At 49.6% G+C, this 18,774-nt stretch overlaps 4 protein-coding genes across 6 annotated transcripts in view; 3 read left to right on the top strand and 1 right to left on the bottom strand.

The window, feature by feature from the left end:
• The window catches only part of NPRL3 (NPR3 like, GATOR1 complex subunit), a 49,173-nt gene extending 44,888 nt beyond the window's left edge, over positions 1-4,285 (bottom strand). The window contains exons 1-2 of one of the 3 annotated variants that reach the window (XM_068699059.1): positions 4,102-4,285; positions 1,518-1,587 (exon numbers count right to left, since the gene is read on the bottom strand). In XM_068699059.1, coding sequence (XP_068555160.1) covers positions 1,518-1,587; positions 4,102-4,219 — 188 coding nt within the window. In that variant the 5' untranslated portion in view covers positions 4,220-4,285. The remainder of the gene's footprint in view (positions 1-1,517; positions 1,588-4,101) is intronic. The other 2 variants (XM_068699060.1, XM_068699061.1) reach the window with 2 other exon arrangements.
• Positions 4,286-8,859: 4,574 nt separating this feature from the next.
• On the top strand, positions 8,860-11,108 carry LOC137864903 (hemoglobin subunit pi). Its single transcript, XM_068699507.1, has 3 exons — positions 8,860-9,100; positions 10,057-10,261; positions 10,831-11,108. Exons 1-3 carry the CDS (start codon positions 9,006-9,008, stop codon positions 10,957-10,959), a joined length of 429 nt encoding a protein of 142 aa, XP_068555608.1. The 5' UTR covers positions 8,860-9,005; the 3' UTR covers positions 10,960-11,108.
• A 2,727-nt stretch (positions 11,109-13,835) lies between these two features.
• On the top strand, positions 13,836-14,884 carry LOC137864803 (hemoglobin subunit alpha-D). The gene is made up of 3 exons (XM_068699325.1): positions 13,836-13,994; positions 14,147-14,351; positions 14,709-14,884. Exons 1-3 carry the CDS (start codon positions 13,903-13,905, stop codon positions 14,835-14,837), a joined length of 426 nt encoding a protein of 141 aa, XP_068555426.1. The 5' UTR covers positions 13,836-13,902; the 3' UTR covers positions 14,838-14,884.
• A 2,038-nt stretch (positions 14,885-16,922) lies between these two features.
• On the top strand, positions 16,923-17,766 carry LOC137864802 (hemoglobin subunit alpha-A). The gene is made up of 3 exons (XM_068699324.1): positions 16,923-17,081; positions 17,232-17,436; positions 17,541-17,766. The coding sequence occupies exons 1-3, from the start codon at positions 16,987-16,989 to the stop codon at positions 17,667-17,669; spliced, it is 429 nt and encodes a 142-aa protein (XP_068555425.1). The 5' UTR covers positions 16,923-16,986; the 3' UTR covers positions 17,670-17,766.
• Positions 17,767-18,774: the final 1,008 nt, after the last annotated feature.

The following is an 18,774-nucleotide window of genomic DNA, read 5'->3' as shown; positions in this document are numbered from 1 at the left end:
TATAATAAAATCATTTAACTCTTTGTTTAATTTAGGTTACATGCCAGCACATTCAATCCACTTACAACCAGTTTCAGAATACTAAATTAAGAGCACTTTTCTCATCTGACTGTAATTTGAAGTGATAAAAGCTCTTCTTCCACCACAGTAGTAGCCAATATTGCATCTAATTCAGCACCACAGACAACATCCAGCGAGCACAGCTCTGCATTACGTGTTTTGTCCAAACTGCCAAAGTGGAAGAGGCAACAAGAATAGGTATCAAAAAGAAGCTGGCTCACTTCCAATATTGCCTTAAATCTATCTAGGGAAATACTGGAGACAGGGTTTTTGAACAGCTACCAACAAAATACCTGAGATAACCAACAAACACGCACAGAGCCCTCCTAACATGCATGTTAGAAAATGCTGTCCACAGGACAGTCTGAAATGTCATTCAACAAATATCAGACTTAAAGACATGGTGTGGTCCCACTGGAGTTGTGCCCCATAGCACACTGCGTCCCATGGAGACATGGTAGAACCATTTGAAGGTTTCAAAAAGATGCAATACATACAAATGACCCTAAACAAGATGTGTTACATCTGTTTTCATAAGGTCCCAGTCCTGGAAAAACATACCAACTTGATGAAGTTTCCTGTCATGGGTGGTTTTAATTTCAGTGAAACTATTCTCAGTCAAATGTAAGAACAAGATTAAACTTTGCAAGTTTGGGATATTCATTTCTTTTTTTGAGGACAAGTGATGACAACTTTTTTTTTCATTCTTATATTAGAGAACAGCACCAACTATGCCATTGTTAATATCTGAAATTAAAAGACACATCTCAAAAAAGATCTAGAACTGAACTATGGCCCAGATTTGTCTCATACCTGATAGAGATAAATTTAGAACAATGCAGCAAATTACAGATTTTCTCCAAAAACTAATTAGAGGGTCCATTTCTATGTATATGCATGCTGAAAAACATACATTATTTTCAGTGCGTTTTTTCAGTGCAATGACCCACTGATTTCCTGTAATTGAAAAACTATCTCTAAGTCTCAGTATCCTTTTGAGCTACTATTTCACTCCATGGATACACAAGCAGCTATGTCTGGAGAAACAATATTAGTTACTCATTAGCATAGAGCAATTCTGTATGACAATTATATGAGCTAAGGAAGAATCTGAGGCAACTATATAATATATCCAGTTAGACATATGCAGGTAGAGAAAAGTGGAATTTTGCCAAAGGATTAATACTCCTACCTTTGAAAGAGTAACACTGCCTTTCTAACAAGCACAAAACATCTCACCAATACCCTGCCCAGAAAACAACAGACTCACTAGCATTCACTCGTGAGACATTCCTCATTACCAAGCACTGATTTGCTCATAACCTGGCATCGAAGCATCTCTTTGCAGGTCTTCTATACACTGTAAGAGAATTTGCCTGCTGAACTAGCAGGCAAGAGAAAGAGAGGCCATCTCCTCCTGTTTCAAGCTCAGACAAATTGAAATGTTTTCTCCCTACCTGGAGTCCCCATCTTGATCCTCTGAGGTGTCACCAGAGCTATTCACAGCATATCGACTCCTTGGTTTATCTAAAGCAAAGAATAAAGACATTTTTTTCAAGGAACAACCTCCTTAAAGTGTGCATTAAAGAATACTTGTCCGTGCCCTTTTAAAAATCATCTATAATCAAGCTCCAAAAAAAGTAACTTTAAAAGTAAGAATCCTTTCCTTTTTAAGTGGAAATACCAGATCTTGGTATGTTAGGGGTTTTTTTATTATTATTATTTTTCTATTTTTACTCGTAAACACATAAAAAAAGGAGAAAAAAAAGAAGCTTACATTTTCAGGGAAGACAGAGAAGAAAGCAAAACATACAGAGAAATAACTTTTCTCTTAAGTACCAGGTAACAGTTTGCAATTCAAGAGAGTGAAAAATAAAAATCTGGCCAATTAATTTCCCTTATTATTACTCAGGTGTCAGCAGAATGATAATGCTCCAGAAGCCCCCTCTGCGATGACAGATATCAAAAGCATTTGCAAACAAAAAGGAGGAGAGAAACAGGAGGGAAACTGACAGCAAATATATATATACATATGTATATACATATATTCTGATTTTTCTTATAAAAAACAGAGAGGGATTCAAAAATTACTTTTGCCTACTAAAAAATTACTCACAACCTAAAAAGGGGTGTCAAATCTCCCAAGATATATGGCAACTGGCAAAGATTCATGTAGAACAACTTCAGGTTGTGTACCAAAATACTCACCTACCAGGTGACCCTCATGTTCAGTTTGGTATGTTCTTAATGAGGCCCAAATCATCAAATGTTCTTAGGCACCAAACTCACACTGAAATCAAAAATCATTTCAAACTTACCTGCAATTACATTGCCTGGAAATGGCTTAGATCTGCAAGTAATGATGCTGTGATCTTGAGGCACTAACCATGCTAAGGCCTCTCAAAGCTGCACCTCAAAGTGCAGGCCAGAACCAGCCATGCTGGCTGCACAGGGCCAGCACAAGCATGGCTTCACGTCAGCCATTGCAGACACAAGAGAAGACTACACAGAATTTATAGAATTTACAGAATATACCAAGTTGGAAGGGACCCACAAAGATCAAATCCAACTCATGGCTTCTCACAGGACAACCAAAAAAACAAACCACGTGTCTGGGCATTTTCCAAATGCTTCCCGAACTCCAACAGGCTCAGTGCCATGAGCACTTCCCTGGGGAGCCTGTCACCCTGCAGAGCCTCCACCTCTTCCCGCTGGCAAGTACCAATGGCCACAATGATTCTCATTTAGAGGCACACGCACAGTTATCCTACTCCTGGCTCCAGGCTGACTCCTGCTGAAGGCAGGTCTGAGTGCACCCCAGATACCTGCTGGGGCTGGAAACGATGGAGAAAGAGGTACAAGTGAAACTGCCTCCGCAGCAACCGGCTGAGACCCGAAAGGTCCTGTTTTCCTGTATAAATGAAACCTCCTCCACCTGATTATTCAACACAATGGACTGAAAGGACAAGAGGAAACTGCCTCAAGTTGTGTCAGGGGAGGTTCAGGTTGGAAATGAGGAGACATTTCTTCTCAGAAGAGCAGTCAGACAGTGGGATGGGTGGCCCAGGGAGGTGGTGGTGTCACCGTCCCTGGGGGTGTTCAAGGAAAGGCTGGACGTGGTGCTTAGGGACGTGAGTTGGTAGGTGACAGTGGTGGCAGGGGAACAGTTGGACCAGATGACCTTGGAGGCCTTTTCCAACCTAAATGATTCTACGATTCTCTGAAGCTCCTTAGTTCCTACCCATTATTGGTTAAAGCTCACTTTGTCTCTTCTGAATTCCTTCTCCTAGATCTGTATCTTTCCCCCTTCCACTTCCTTACTCTGCCTCCTCCATCCTCCACAGTTTCGAACACCCCCAGTGCTCCAGCTGATCCAACACCAACAAAACACCAACACAACACTGCCTCACGAGTAATGCCAGTCCCTACCATGGTTCAAATTCACCTTCCTCAGAGACGTCAGCCTGGGCACCTGCAGGCAGCCCCTGCTCGGCACCGTGCCCTGTGGCAGCAGGCTGGGGACAGCCCGGCCGCTGAGGTGTGAGCACCCCGTGCCAAGGGGTGTATGCCTACAGATGGCTGCCCCACAAAAACAGAATAGAACCACAGAACTTCCTTCCAGGCAGTTGTAGGGAGCAATAAGGTGTCCCCTGTGCCTCATCTCCAGACTAAACACCCCCAGCTCCCTCAGTGGCTCCTCACAAGACTTGTGTCCCAGGCCCTCCACCAGCTTTGTAGCCCTGCTCTGAGCCACGAAGATGTGCGTGCCGTGCCAGGCAGGGCAAGGCACGGGGAGCTGTGTGTGTGTGAAGGGGACACCAACCACGAAATGAGCCTCAGAAGGGGGAGGCTGCCTCCGGGGTGCCACACACCAACCACTGTGGGGATGAGGGCACGGTGACACCACAGGGGCGTGCGGGGGGGGCACACCAGGACACGCAGAGGGCTGTGAGCTGGGCGAGGGGCTCAGGTGCAGGAGCACCGGCGGACGGCTCGGCTCGGCTCGGCTCGGGGCGGACCCCAGCGGCTGCACACACTTACTGGCCTGGGCAGCGGGGTGCTCGGCGCCGCGCTGGAAGGGGAAGCGGAACAGCAGCTTGTTGCCGCGGCTGCCCGAGCTCACCAGGATGACGCTGATAGGGCTGGTGCTCTCGCCCATGCCGGCACGGCTCGCCACGACCTGGCCCGCAGGAAGGCGGCACGGCTCGGCTGGTTTCCGCTTCCGAGGCCGCCGCTGCTTTCCCCGGCCCTTGGAGCCCTCGCTGGGGCGGAGCTGCCCCGGTGCGGGGCCGGCGGAGCTCGGCAGCCCGGCACGGCGCGGCTCGGCACCGCCAGCGGTCACAGCCGTGCCCCCAGCACCTCACGCTTGAGGCAGTGCCCTCAGTGCAGCCAGCACCCGGTGTACCCGTTCCGTTTCAGTCCTTCAGCCAGCTCTGGCTGTATCCATTCCGTTTCAGTCCCTCACATCCCTAGGGACGGTGCCCCTAGTTCAGCCTGGCACCACGGCTTTATTCCAGCTCAGCGCTCTTCCCCCAGCGCTTTGGGTCCCAGCCGGTGGCTGTGGTGCCGCAGGGCAGTGACAGCACCCAGCCCACCCTGACACCAGCTCCTGGCTGGGGCACCTGTCCTGGCAGCCTCGCACCGGCTGTGGGAGTCTCGGCCCAGTGATTGCCATTATTTGCAAAACCCTACACTGCATCTGGCTATCTGTGGGAAGGTTTATTCCCACCTCTTCCCATATGCCCACGCACCCCTTCACTACTTTCATGCCCCATGATCTCTTTCAGTCATTTTTAGTCATTTTGTTATTACAGCTCTAGAACTTCACTAAAAGCTGGTGGTCAGTGGTACTGCCGTAACTGCGTCCGTAACTAAAGAACCTGTCCCTGCTCACAGCTCACACACTGAAGGGTCTCCACAGGAGGCACGCATTGGAAATCAGTCCTCTCTCCTCTGTGCTCATGGAAATGCACATTTTCTATGTTCATTGTATGATTTCAGGGCACTTTGCAGCACAGTGTGCACTGCTAATGCAATTTGTCTTCTCATTCCTGTAAATTTGTAGATTTAATGCCTATAGCTTACTAATTGCAGCATTATTTGCCCAGCAGCTGCTTTGGTGCATTTGTCTTATTTTGTGTTCTAATCAGATCAGAAAACTATCAACAATTATGACAGAGGATGTCCTGGGTTTTGCATGTAAATTCTTCTGTATTGGCTTGCAATATTTAGATATTACAATAATCTGAGGAAAACTCTGGAGTTTTCTCTGCAAGATTCTTCCCTGGGACATCAGGCAGAAAGATGGGTGGTTGAAAGAGTGAAAGGGAGATGAGCACATGCAGCAAAAGGCTTAATCAGCACTGTCATTCTCTGCAACGCAGGTGATAACAACTGAAGCAAGAGAAGGTGTCATTGAGGCGAGAGAGTTGTTTAAGAGTGATTAAAGAGCAGTCACATTATCACAGCAGAGCATTCCTCATGCACCAGTGCTGGGCAGCTATGTTAAAATTTCCCAGTGTGTCTGCTTCAAGGCATAATTTTACTTTCTTATATTATAAATTACAGACATATTTGTCATTTCCAGCTCTTGTAGGTGAGCTTAGTTAAAGCAAAGCTTTAGAATATTGCATGCTCTTTGAGTGCTAGAAGGAAATTAAAGAATAAAGGCAAGATTCTTTACTTTTAAGATTCCCAAAACTTAATACACTCCACATTTGTCAGAGCAGCTATATGTGCCACCGTTCGTTATGCACTGAAATTCCCCCTGAGAGGGAGGCAGGCCCTGTGCAGAATATGGGCTCATGGGGACATTTATCCATGATCTCACAGAGGTGCACAAATTCAATTAGTCACTGGATTTACAGTCAGGGCTCATGGAAATTATAATCCCACTTTATTTATAATGAGCAAACAGGTCTATTGCTGACTTACAGCTTTTATAATGAGAAAATCTGACAGCCTGCTTTTCAAGAAGGATTAAAAATGACTTATGTTAATATTAAAAAACACTTTTCCTGCTTGCTGCCTGTTCTGTTTGTTCTTGTGGGAGCAGGATGTGGGAGGGCAGGCAGCCCTGAGGCCAAGCTGCTGTGAAGGATGACAGTGTGTGCCAGCCCAGCCTCGCTGCTCTTTTCCAGGGCTTTGGTGACATTTCACAGATTCATGACAAAGATTCATCATCTGCACCAGGGCGCACATTCTGCTACAGATTTAAGAAACATAATTATGAGAAGCAGCAGAAAGAGAGGATGGCATGTCTGATGCACATTGCCAGAGGACATGGCTTCATTATGAACTCTGTGACCGGAGGAATAACAGCAGCTGTGTTGTCCAACTCATTGCATCGCGTAGGCCAGGACCTCCACGCCTCTGTGTCCTGTGGGTAGCTGAAACAGTGGAATGGAAGAACTTGGCTGAGAAGCCCATGCAAGGGCAGAGCCCATCGCTCTTCCTGTCACATTGCCACATATGGCTGTAAATCATACTTCTCCCACCAAACATGTTTCTAAAGAGTTCCTGAAGCTGTCCCCAGCACAACCCTGATCGTAGGCAAGTGGTTAGGTCCTTCTGGCAAACCACTGTCACCTGTTGGCTGCTCTGGCTTTTGTGATAATGCAAGAGCAACTCTTGGAAAATGAATTCAAATTCTGTGAAAATTTATACATATAAACCAACAAGCCTCCAGTGCAGGCATTGCTTTGATCCTTGTACCTACACAGGCCTTAATCATCCAGTCATGGAGGACTGATATTCAGGTTAAACAGTTGGCAACAAAATAGGAAGGAGTATTGTTGGCCTCTGCCTGGCTATATCTGAGTCAGAGTGGCTTCTCGCAAGCACTCTCACAGAGCAGAACTTGGAGCATTGCCATGCAGTGGGCAATATAAGAGGCAACACTTTTGGGAGGAGACAAACAACAGCAGCATTATTATCATAGTAATTTTCCTGTGGGAAATCTGCAAGTTTTTTTTTTTTTCTTCTTCTTTTTTAATTCATATAGTAAGAGGTGATGAATACAGCCTCCCTTGATACCTCCCTCCGTTTATACTATATAAACTGCATATAATATTTTCATTTTATAGAAGAGACCTATCTTCATGTGAAGGCCAAAACCCTCCCCCCCCCCCCCCCCCCCGCACACACACACACAAAAAAAAAACTATAAGAACATCACGAACATCACACCCCAAACCCAACACATGCTGGCAGTCAGGTTCCAGTGCCCAGCAGTACAGCAGAGCCACACCGTAGCTCTCAGGAGAAGCTCCACATTTGGTGCATGCGCCTGTGTGACGTTTAGGGGAGCTGGGTGGTATGATTGCACTGGCACTGCTACTTTCATTCAGATAACTGTTGGCTGGACATACTCCAACGCATACATGACCCAAGTATCATTAGATCCTTAGAAGGGCTTTCATCTTAGCAGGACAACCATGTCTGGGGAGCATCGTCTGTAGCTGTTGGTAGCGTTGTGAAATGTCTTGGCAAGGAATCTGTTTTTGACATATCAACTCCTCAGCATAAGTGTGCAAGGCTATTTGGGCAGAGAGCACTGATGCCTCTGCCTGTACCAGCCAGCTTTCTGTGCATTGCTGCCAATGCACAGTGGTATGTATTGGTCTTGTGGTTTATCAGGGTGGCAGAGAGATTTACCTCTGCTTCATGTGCTGGCAGGATACTACTCTCTGAGGATCAGAAGCGACCATCTCCAGAAGGGTATTTCTTTGACATTTTGCCCACGTATCTGTGATTACAGACCCGTGCTGGTCTTTCCTTTATTCATTTGGTCCTTCACCCATCAAGTGTGTCCAAGCCCTGAAGCTACAAGCTTTCTAGCATGGGACCAGGCTTTCCTGTACATGTCCAGCATGTAGCACAGTTTATACCAGCACTGTCTGAGGTGCTGAGGGCTATTTTACAGCACCAGGGATAGTTAACGGTAGGAACCATACAGGTAGAAATCAGAGAGATGCGGTATGAGGCACTTAGTGATGTAACTCAGATCTCTATAGGAGGGAACTGTAGGTTAAGGAAATAAACTGCTGGGAAACATCTATGCTAACTGCCTCAGGAAGCCCTCTGGTCTCAGCACTTTGAGATCCACAGACAGTAAGGAAGCATGTGCATCCAACTGGGTTTTCTCTTTCTACATGCCTCTTTCTGGAATAAATATTCTCAATTTCATGAGGTCTCAAATTCATAAGCTCTCTCTCCCTGTATCCATATGAATCATTACTACTGTTGCCGTAATAAGCAATATTAATAGTGGAGTGGGTCCCTAATTCTTTGCAATAGGCTGGCAAATGCCTGGAAGTGCTCAAACAGGTGGCAAAATCTGCAGTTTTCCACAAAAGCAGGGTCTCACTCCCACTCTGAACTATGCTGTGCATCTCCCAGCCTGTTCCCAGCACTACCCAGGAAGTATTTAACATAATATTAGGACATGTGATGGCCACTTGAATTGGAAGTGTATGATATGCATGAAAGACATGGTCTGGTGTTGACATCTGTGAAGCAGGGTAACGTAAAGATTTTTCTCCAAGCTTCTTAGTATGTTTGAAATCCACCTGCTCCTCAGCTTAAAGACGTGTCTTAATCTGCCATCACTGGAATTTTCCAGCACTCTCTCTCTGTTCATGTATCAATATGTGTCCAGACATTTTTTTTCAGGCCACATAGCCATTATGTTAAGAAGCAAGAAGCTGATAACACCAGCAAAACAGAAGGCCAGTGCACTGACCCTTTCCGAAAAAGGCTTTGTTTCACGGGGAGATAAGAGTCTCCCACCTCTATGGGTGGGCCTCTGGAGTGACCAATGAACGTGGACAGACGCCAAGGTCCACTCTCCTCTGCCTCTTTATAACCAGGGCTGTGAGGGCAACTAGTACAAACCTGCTCTGAGCGTTCACTGCAAGGAGCCTGAGCCCGCACTCTCCCACACAATGACGCTGACTCAAGCTGAGAAGGCTGCCGTGATCACCATCTGGGCCAAGGTGGCTACCCAAGCTGATGCCATTGGGGCAGAATCACTGGAGAGGTAAGTCACCCCGAACACCCTCTCCAGAGGGTGCCACCTCTGAGTTTGCTATTAGGATGCTTCTTGTGTAAATGTCATATGGGTAAGATTCATACAGTCACACTGAGACTGATGAGAATTGCTTGATTATCTCCATGGTGTCTAATATGACTTTTTTTTTTCTTTTCTTTTTTTTTTTTTTTTTTCCCCCTGGAATTATGTAAGTGTTACTAAATTCTAATAGATGGCTTCAAAATCTTACAGCAAAGATACTTTCCTAAACAATTTTATGGGTTTACTTTGATTATAGAAATTCAGAAGAACTGATAGGTAGGAACCCTGAAGAGAAATTCGAAGTCATTCATACTTGATGACCTAAAACAGAGTTATTACTATTAGGAAATGAACTTTCAGTCATTTATCATATAAGTTGTCATATGATGGGCATCAAGGGAATAGCTGTCCATGAGATTCACTGGGTACTCATGTTTCATGGCTCCAGTTGATACATAAAAAACTGTTAGGAAATAACAAAACTGGACCCTGCAGGAAGTACAGCACAGCAAACCAGTCATTCAAATTAAGCAAGCTGTCACAAAGAGGTTAATATTTTTTTCAGATTTTTTTCAGAAGTCCTGGAAACTAGCTTACAGTGTAATACAGGAAATGTAGTGACAATTTGGGGCTAATGTTTATTAAAAAAAAATACATTATGTTTTTTTTTTAAAAAAAAAAAAAAACATTTAACTCTTCTCTAGTATGTATAGATTAGCCCATTGCTTAATCTGTACATACTACAAAAGAGGTTTAAGAGCAGAAAGACCTTCTGATGCCAGCTTCAAGCTTCCAAGCTCTGTTAACTGCTCAAGGAGTGTACTTCTGAAGCTGGTGGGTTTTTCAGTGTACTTGCCCAGAGGTTTTGTCAGATCATGCATGCCTTTTCCACGGCCAAACTTCATTATCATGTTCTCCTCCAGGCTTTTCTCCAGCTATCCCCAGACGAAAACCTACTTCCCTCATTTTGATCTCAGCCAAGGCTCAACTCAGCTTCGTGGCCATGGTTCCAAGGTCATGAATGCCATTGGGGAAGCTGTGAAGAACATTGATGACATTAGAGGCGCTTTGGCCAAACTCAGTGAGCTGCATGCTTACATCCTTAGGGTGGACCCAGTGAACTTCAAGGTAAGTGAACACAGACATTTTAAAGAATGAAAATAGTCACATAACTACAGACCACAGATCATTTTGCTAATGGTTGTTTGATCCCTGACTGTATGGTACAGCCTTGTCAACTCATGTTGCTGCTGGTTCCCAATCTGATTTTTAACCTGAGACTGGATCTTCTAATAAAACATCTGGTTCAGGTCAAGCAAAGAACTATTCAAGGTGCTTCTGTGGTTTGTGTTAGACAGACCTGAGTCCTTGCTGCCTTTGTTGTAATTTATCAATCTTCCCTACATGTCAGGTGGTATCACCTTCTATGAATAGTCTTAATAAAATCTGAATTCCCTTTGGTGAAGAAGAAAGAGACAATAGGAAAAAGGGATTTATATCAAGCAGTGCCTTTTGCCCATATAATACAAGAGGCCAGTCTGCTTCTTCACACACTCCTTCTTCAGGCACTAGCATCACCTGTTTGGGACATGTATTTGTCATCCCAGACATTCTGGGACAAACCAAGGTCAATTGCAGACCCTCAGACTGGCATCTGTTACTGATTACAATTGAATTTATCTTGTTTTCCCTTACAGCTGCTTTCCCACTGTATCCTGTGCTCCGTGGCTGCCCGCTATCCCAGTGATTTCACCCCAGAAGTCCATGCTGCATGGGACAAGTTCCTGTCCAGTGTTTCTTCTGTTCTGACTGAGAAGTACAGATAAACGGCCTCCACAGAGGATGAGGGACGCACATCCATGGCACATCACAGCTGCCAAGCTTTGGGGTATTCACTCCTTCCTATGCAGTCCTCTCAAATCCCCTATGCAGGGGCTTGGTCATCTGCAAACCACAATAAATAATTAAACTGTGAGCTATGGTCTCTGTGCTTTCATCTTCATATGTTCCACTTACACTGTAGTGTTCAGGTAGGGGTGTCCTGAAATCTCTACATAATATGGAAAGCTGATTAGGAAGCATTCTTTTACGCTTCTAGGATATTGAATGGACCCAGGCTTTTCATTTGGCCTCTCCAAAATCCAGCACAGCCTGGTCTGAACAATAGCTGCATTTCATATGGTGGGATGTGCACAAGGTGATGCTGAGCATTGTATTTGCATGCTCTTCTTCACAGGGTCTGGTCAAGGTATTTGGTGTTTCTTGAACACCTTGGTCCCTAAAGGGACCGTCCCCTCAGCTTGACATTTCCTGTTTATATACTGGGAACTTTTCATGCATTTGAAATCACTGGAATGAACACATCAACACTGGAGTGTTGATGACATCTGGGGGATCAGAAATTACGTGTGTTTGTCTGGAAAAAGGTGATGGAAGAATACAGGTCACCTGTATTGCTGACCTGTATCAACAGTCACCCTGGGGGGAGGCATGAATCTTCCATACATACCTGGGGGGGGGGAGGCATGAATCTTCCATACATATCTACTCACGCCTCACTGGCCAAGGCCCTCCTGACTCCCACTGACTCCTTCCCAGCTCCCAGATGCTAAAAGATGTGTGAGCTGTTTTGTTTACATCCTTACTTTTTCCAAAGTCTTCCCAAGACTTACAGTGATGCATCACTTCTTCATGAAAATACAGGAATGTTTAGAGCGGTTTGAAGATCAGAAGTCCCTTCATTTGTTGTTGTATTCTCTACCTAAGTAAGCCACATGCTGTGAACAGGCCAAAGACTAGATAAGCTCCCCACACGTGGAACAAACAACATATAGTGCATCTTAGAAAGGATCTGTGTCTAAGGACTGGGTGACCCCTGTTTCTTTTGCTGAGCTATATCTGTGTTCTTTCAGTGAGATATTTATCAAGTTACATTCACTGTCCATGTGTGTCTCAGAGGAGTTTTGACATGAAAAGATGGGTACAAAGTCTTAAGCAAACTCTGATCAACAAGCCTGAATTGGTGCAGTGAGCTGTAGTGTTCATCTAATTTACAAAATTTAGGCTCTGAACTTGGGTAGTTGTGAGAGAGAAGATGCAGAAGGTCTGAAACGATCAAACTGCTCTAAACGTGTTAAAGTGTACCACAGCATTTTCTGTGACCAGTACAATTTTTAAGCACACTATATTGGTGGGTTTTTGGGTAGCTAAGAAGTTTAAATCAACAACTTAGAAGGTAGAATCATAGAATCATAGAATATTCCAGTTTGGAAGGGACCCATAAGGATCATTGAGTCCAAATCCTGGCACCACACAGGCCTACCCAAAAACTCAGAGCATGTGACTAAGAGCACAATCCAAACACTTCTTAAACTCCATCAGACTCGGTGCCATGACTATGCCCTGGGGAGCCTGTTCCAGTTCGCGACCACCCTCTCAGTGAAGAACCTCTTCCTGATATCCAGCCTGAATGTCCTCAAGTCAGGGGGATCTGGTAGATCAGCACCTGGTACATCCCTAAACCCAAACTTGTATCAATGACTTCATACAGAGATAAATGAAAGATATGACAGTCCTCAACCACCATAGCCCCTATGGAGTGTCCTAGCATTTGTGGAGAGGCAGGAGCACATACTGGGATGGGAATGAGGCAACAAGTGCAGGCCTGAAAATCATGCAGGTATGGACCTATAATGATAGGACTATAGGGAATAGCCTCAAGTTGTACCAGGGGAGGTTCAGGTTGGAGAATTTTGGAGAATTTCTACTCAGAAAGTGTAGTCAGGCCTTGGAACAGGTCACCCAGGGAGGTGGTGAAGTCACCATCCCTGGGGTGTTTATGGAAAGTTTGAACGTGGTGCTTAGGGACATGGTTTAGTGGGTGATAGTGGTGGTAGGGTGATGGTTGGACCAGATGATCTTGGAGATCTTTTCCAACCTTTATGATTCTAGGATTCTATGATTCCATGACTTTGGAAAGACAATGTGCCAATGAAAGAGGTTCTTCCCCCACCCAGATTTTTCTGGACTGATGGAGAGATGCCTTTCCCACAGCAGGTCCATGGCATGACCTGTAAGGGCTTGCCCCAAAGGTTGTCCATGGCTCTAGCTCAGAGGCATTGGGAGCATGCAGAAAGCAAAGGCAGCACAGGGAGCAGACGTGGCCCGAGCGATCTTTGCTCAGAGTGGGCTGCATGTGCCAGAGGCTGGAGGATGGGAGGGCCATGGGCAGGTGTGGGATCTGCCCTGACACAAGTGACAAAGAACCAAACAGGGCTTTGGCGAGGGGAGAATGGCATATCTGGACGGGAGCACTAGCAAGGAAGACCAAGGCTGTGGCTGGCCTGTGGCACCCATGGGATGTGCTGATGGCTGCTGCTGACTGCAAGGCACAGCCCTGCTGGGTGCTCTCCCCGGCCCCAGGCCTGGTGAGGGGCTGCCTCGGATCCCTTCTGCCTGCTGCGGCAATGCCACCTGTGGGGGCCAGCTCAGCTGGAAGGGCAGAGCAGGGCAGAGCAGAGCAGTGGTGCCCCATCTGGGCCCCCCTTGGGGCCTGGCCCCCTGGGCCCCCTTGGGGGAAGCTGGGGCCCCCCAAGGAACTGCTGCAGCCTCTCCCTGGTCCCAGCACTGCGTGGCCTCAGCCCCTCCACCCCTCCACGCTGATAAGATAAGGCCAGGGCGGGAGCGCAGGGTGCTATAAGAGCTCGGCCCCGCGGGTGTCTCCACCACACAAACCCGTCAGTTGCCAGCCTGCCACACCAGCTGCCGCCATGCTGACCGCCGAGGACAAGAAGCTCATCACGCAGTTGTGGGAGAAGGTGGCTGGCCACCAGGAGGAATTCGGAAGTGAAGCTCTGCAGAGGTGTGGGCTGGGCCCAGGGGGCACTCACGGGGTGGGCAGCAGGGAGCAGGAGCCCTGCAGCGGGTGCGGGCTGGGACCCAGAGAGCCACGGGGTGTGGGCTGAGATGGGCAAAGCAGCAGGGCACCAAAACTGACTGGCCTCGCTCCGGCAGGATGTTCCTCGCCTACCCCCAGACCAAGACCTACTTCCCCCACTTCGACCTGCATCCCGGCTCTGAACAGGTCCGTGGCCACGGCAAGAAAGTGGCGGCTGCCCTGGGCAATGCCGTGAAGAGCCTGGACAACCTCAGCCAGGCCCTGTCTGAGCTCAGCAACCTGCACGCCTACAACCTGCGTGTTGACCCCGTCAACTTCAAGGCAAGCGGGAACTAGGGTCCTTGGGTCCGGGGGTCTGAGGGTCTGGGGTGGAGGGTCTGGGGGTCCAGGGGTCTGAGGTTCCTGGGGTCTGGCAGTCCTGGGGGCTGAGGGCCAGGGTCCTGTGGTCCTGGGTACCAGGGTCCTGGGGGCCAGCAGCCAGACAGCAGGGGCTGGGATTGCATCTGGGATGTGGGCCAGAGGCTGGGATTGTGTCTGGATGGGAGCTGGGCAGAGGCTAGGGCCAGGGTGGGGGACTCAGGGGGACTCAGGGCCTCAGGGGGATTCAGGGGGGGGACTGAGGGAGACTCAGGGCTGTCTGTCCAGAGCAGGGGTACTAAGCCCTGGTTTGCCTTGCAGCTGCTGGCGCAGTGCTTCCAGGTGGTGCTGGCCGCACACCTGGGCAAAGACTACAGCCCCGAGATGCATGCTGCCTTTGACAAGTTCATGTCCGCCGTGGCTGCCGTGCTGGCTGAAAAGTACAGATGAGCCACTGCCTGCACCCTTGCACCTTCAATAAAGACACCATTACCACAGCTCTGTGTCTGTGTGTGCTGGGACTGGGCATCGGGGGTCCCAGGGAGGGCTGGGTTGCTTCCCCACATCCCTCAGAATGGAGAGACCTGCTGGTGGGGCTGGCTGTGGAGGTGGGGAGGGGGCACTGGCTCTGGGGTCCATGGCTACTCTCCAGGGCCCTGCTCACTCTCCCATCCCAACTTGGGACCTGCTGAGTTAAACACAATCCTGAAGCTGGTAGCAGGACCTCGGGGACAGAGCTCAGCCTGCCACCTGCCCATGCCTGCAAACCTTGGGTGGGGGGTAAGGGTATGTGAGGCCAACCATGGTTCCTGGATCTCCTTGAAGGATTTTTTCTGGGGAAGGATTAACTCTTCCTGGCTCTGTCACCATGACTGTTTAGGATTTGATTTGGGATGCTGTGGGAGCTAAGTGCCTGCATGAGCTCCACAGGCAATCAGACAAGTTCACAGAGTGAAAAAAAATCCACTGTGAACCATGAAGTACAAACACTGCTCTTGGTCTCAAGCCCCTGAGCCACAAATACCTAGCAAGTGCCTGAGAAGTGCCCCTGCCCTGTGTGTCTGCTCCTCCCATGGCATCTGGGGAGGTGTGAGCTGCTCCCTGCAGAGCTGTACTCCAATGCCACTGGTTTCACATTCTTGGAGCCTGAGTCAAAAACAAAACAAAACAAAACAAAACAAAACAAAACAAAACAAAATAACTGGCTTTAGATCTGAAGGAGATGATAGGTTATAAGATATTAAACTTGCCCAGGGTTTATTCTGCATTGTGGCACCAGAGGGAGGTAACAAGAGATTGTGAGGGATGAGAGAAAGTGCATCAGGAAAGCAGTGGCTGAGTGCAGGCCACTGGGCATACTGGGACCCTGCATGCACAGAAACAGCTCTGGGGAGTCCTTGTGCCATGCTAGCTCCTGCTTTTGTGAGTGCACTCATGAACACACCGTGCTTTTCCTCCATGCTCTGAAGCATTATCTAAATCTGTCTCCATGTTCATTTACCCCCAAATATTCCTGTGCCTTCAGTTTGAAGGGCTCGTCTGCTTTTGTGGTTTGCCCCACTGATGTGTGCACAGGATGAAAACACTCTGCCCTGATACTCTTTCCCTGGGCTCTGCTCCCCCCTCCTCCCATGCTCTGACATGGTGCCAGGTCAAGCTAATCTCCCCCAAACACAAATGATAAGAACCGCTGGCCATGGAGGAAACAGGGGTGTGAACTGTCCTCCACCCGCCTGCTCTCGAACCTACTGGAAGCACTGCTGCCCTCACCTTGCCAGCCGTCCTCATCTTCCTCGCCCTCCTCATCCTCCTTGCCCTCCTCACCTTCATCATTCAGGGTGCACAGGGCTCACCATGGGCCACTGTGGCCCTGCGTGCCTTCCTTCCTTCCCCAGCTGTCAGCTCCTGCAGGCTGGTGCTTGCATCTGTGCCTGGTGCTGACCCCCTGGCCCTGCTGTGTGTACCCTGTTCCCAGGAGACAGGGAATCCTCCAGTTGTGTCACCACAGACCCTAACCTTAACCTGTGCCAGCACAGACCCTAGCCCTAACCCCAACCCAGCTCTTGTTAGGGTTGGAACCCACCAACCCCAACACTAACCCCAGATTGTACTGGGGTCAGTCCCCTCCAAACCTAACCTTAATCCCAACCCCAACCACAATCCCAGCTCATGCCGGGGTCACCTCCCCCCCTCAAACCCTAACCTTAATCCCATCTCGTGCTGGGGTCAGACCCTCCTAACCCTAACCCTAACCCTAACCCTAACCCTAACCCCATCAGACTCCCCTAACCCCAACCCTAACCCTAACCCTAACCCAGTTCATGCCGGGATCAGCCCCCCCAATCCCTAACCCTAAACCCATCTCGTGCCGGGGTCCGACCCCCCCTAACCCTAACCCCGACCCCAGTTCAGGCCAGGGTCGCCCCCCCCCGGTGGTGCCGGTGCCGCAGGCGGGGCAGGGCGGCGGCCCCGCCTGGCCGAGGTCCAGCCGCGGCGGGGCGGGCGGGGGCGGGCGGCGCCCGGGCCGGCACGGGGATATAAGGCCGGCGGCACCAGTGGGGGCACCCGTGCTGGGGGCTGCCAACACTGAGCTGCAACCATGGTGCTGTCCGCGGCTGACAAGACCAACGTCAAGGGTGTCTTCTCCAAAATCGGTGGCCATGCTGAAGAGTATGGCGCCGAGACCCTGGAGAGGTAGGTGTCTGTCCCCGTCCTTTGTCCGTCCCCAATCCTCTCCTCTCTAACCCCATGCTTTCCCCCACCGTGACTGTCCGTGTCCTACCCCACCCCATCTGTCCCCCCTGTCCGTTGATCCCGCTGGCCCTGACTCGCTCTGCTCCACAGGATGTTCATCGCCTACCCCCAGACCAAGACCTACTTCCCCCACTTTGACCTGTCCCACGGCTCTGCTCAGATCAAGGCCCATGGCAAGAAGGTGGCGGCTGCCCTAGTTGAGGCTGTCAACCACATCGATGACATCGCGGGTGCTCTCTCCAAGCTCAGTGACCTCCACGCCCAAAAGCTCCGTGTGGACCCTGTCAACTTCAAAGTGAGTCTGGGGACTCCCCCCAGCTCCTCTTCAGCACCCCTCCTGGGCCATCCGGCCACCCCTTTACCTCCCCCACTCGCTCACCGTCTCCTTTTGCCTTTCAGTTCCTGGGCCACTGCTTCCTGGTGGTGGTTGCCATCCACCACCCCGCTGCCCTGACCCCAGAGGTCCACGCTTCCCTGGACAAGTTCATGTGCGCCGTGGGTGCTGTGCTGACTGCCAAGTACCGTTAGACGGCACCGTGGCTAGAGCTGGACCCACCCTGTTGCCAGCCTTCCAACTGCGAGCAGCCAAATGATCTGAAATAAAATCTGTTGCATTTGTGCTCCAGCCCTGGTGTCCTGCTCTGGTTGTTCCTCCATGGGGAGGGAGAGGGAGGGAGCGGCTCTGGGGCTCTGTGCACCCGAACTGGAGATCCCCTGAACCAGGTGGGCAGGCACGGGGAAAGGGGCTCTGTTTTCTTCCCTGCTCGGAGAGAAGGTGGTTGGGTGGTGGTGCCCAAGAGGCAGACAGTGCTCTGCCAGCTGTGGGTATGAGCAGAGCATTTCTAGGCACTGGTGGAGAGGAAAGGACAGAGAGCAGCCAGAAGCTGGTCCTTGGGAGATCCCTGCAACCCCGGCCCGTCCTGACCTTCCCACCAGAGCACCATAGTCACGCTGGGATCCTTCCAGTTGGGGTGGAGAGTCCTGTGCACCCCTTACCAAGCTGAGGACAAAGTTGCATGGGAAGAGACCACCTCATCCTGGAAGCGCTTGCAGGAGACTGGAGGACGGGCACCTGCCACCAGCTGTGTGATGGCATGGTGAGGGCCCCCTGTGCAGGGACAGCTTTCCGTGCAGCCCCACAACTGGCTGTACAATGCTTGTAGGACTTCTCTTTTCCCATCAAATGATGCATTGCTAGTGTGCTGCTTAGTAGGGGTGCTGGGGGCACACTGAGGGGGGACAGCAGGCATGAGGGACTCCTAGGGCTCAGCCCCAGATCCTGCTTTTTGGGACGGAGCCTCAGCAGTATAATGTAGGGGCAGGAAAAGGAGAGCAGGCTGTGAAGCAGCGCTGGGGGCTCTGTGTAGCTCCCAGCCCTTATCGTGGCCAGCAGTGAGGCTGTGGGGTGGCTGTGGCAGGTGGGGGGCTGCAAGTGGCTGATAAGAGTCTCATGGGCTCTTTTCCAGCCTGCGGGTGTGGTAAAGGACCAGGGCAGCAGATAGTTGGGGGGGTGGGGGGTAGGGAAAGCAACCCAAAACCTGCCAGGTGCTGAGTAACTGTGTCCTGTCCCTGCCAGGGCTCAGAGGTGCTTGGTGCAGGGATGAAGGTTCAAGAACGCCCTGGGGCAGCCAGC

Source organism: Anas acuta, chromosome 15, assembly GCF_963932015.1.
Source record: "Anas acuta chromosome 15, bAnaAcu1.1, whole genome shotgun sequence".
NCBI classification, from domain to species: Eukaryota; Metazoa; Chordata; class Aves; order Anseriformes; family Anatidae; genus Anas; species Anas acuta.
This window is presented reverse-complemented; position numbering and strand designations above follow the sequence as displayed.

Coding starts and splice junctions, on each gene's coding strand:
- LOC137864803 (XM_068699325.1), top strand. CDS start 13,903: ATGCTGACCGCCGAGGACAAGAAGCTCATCACGCAGTTGTGGGAGAAG. Junction 13,995..14,146: donor GGAAGTGAAGCTCTGCAGAG/GTGTGGGCTGGG, acceptor TCGCTCCGGCAG/GATGTTCCTCGCCTACCCCC. Junction 14,352..14,708: donor TTGACCCCGTCAACTTCAAG/GCAAGCGGGAAC, acceptor TTTGCCTTGCAG/CTGCTGGCGCAGTGCTTCCA.
- LOC137864802 (XM_068699324.1), top strand. CDS start 16,987: ATGGTGCTGTCCGCGGCTGACAAGACCAACGTCAAGGGTGTCTTCTCC. Junction 17,082..17,231: donor GGCGCCGAGACCCTGGAGAG/GTAGGTGTCTGT, acceptor TCTGCTCCACAG/GATGTTCATCGCCTACCCCC. Junction 17,437..17,540: donor TGGACCCTGTCAACTTCAAA/GTGAGTCTGGGG, acceptor TTTGCCTTTCAG/TTCCTGGGCCACTGCTTCCT.
- LOC137864903 (XM_068699507.1), top strand. CDS start 9,006: ATGACGCTGACTCAAGCTGAGAAGGCTGCCGTGATCACCATCTGGGCC. Junction 9,101..10,056: donor GGGGCAGAATCACTGGAGAG/GTAAGTCACCCC, acceptor GTTCTCCTCCAG/GCTTTTCTCCAGCTATCCCC. Junction 10,262..10,830: donor TGGACCCAGTGAACTTCAAG/GTAAGTGAACAC, acceptor TTTCCCTTACAG/CTGCTTTCCCACTGTATCCT.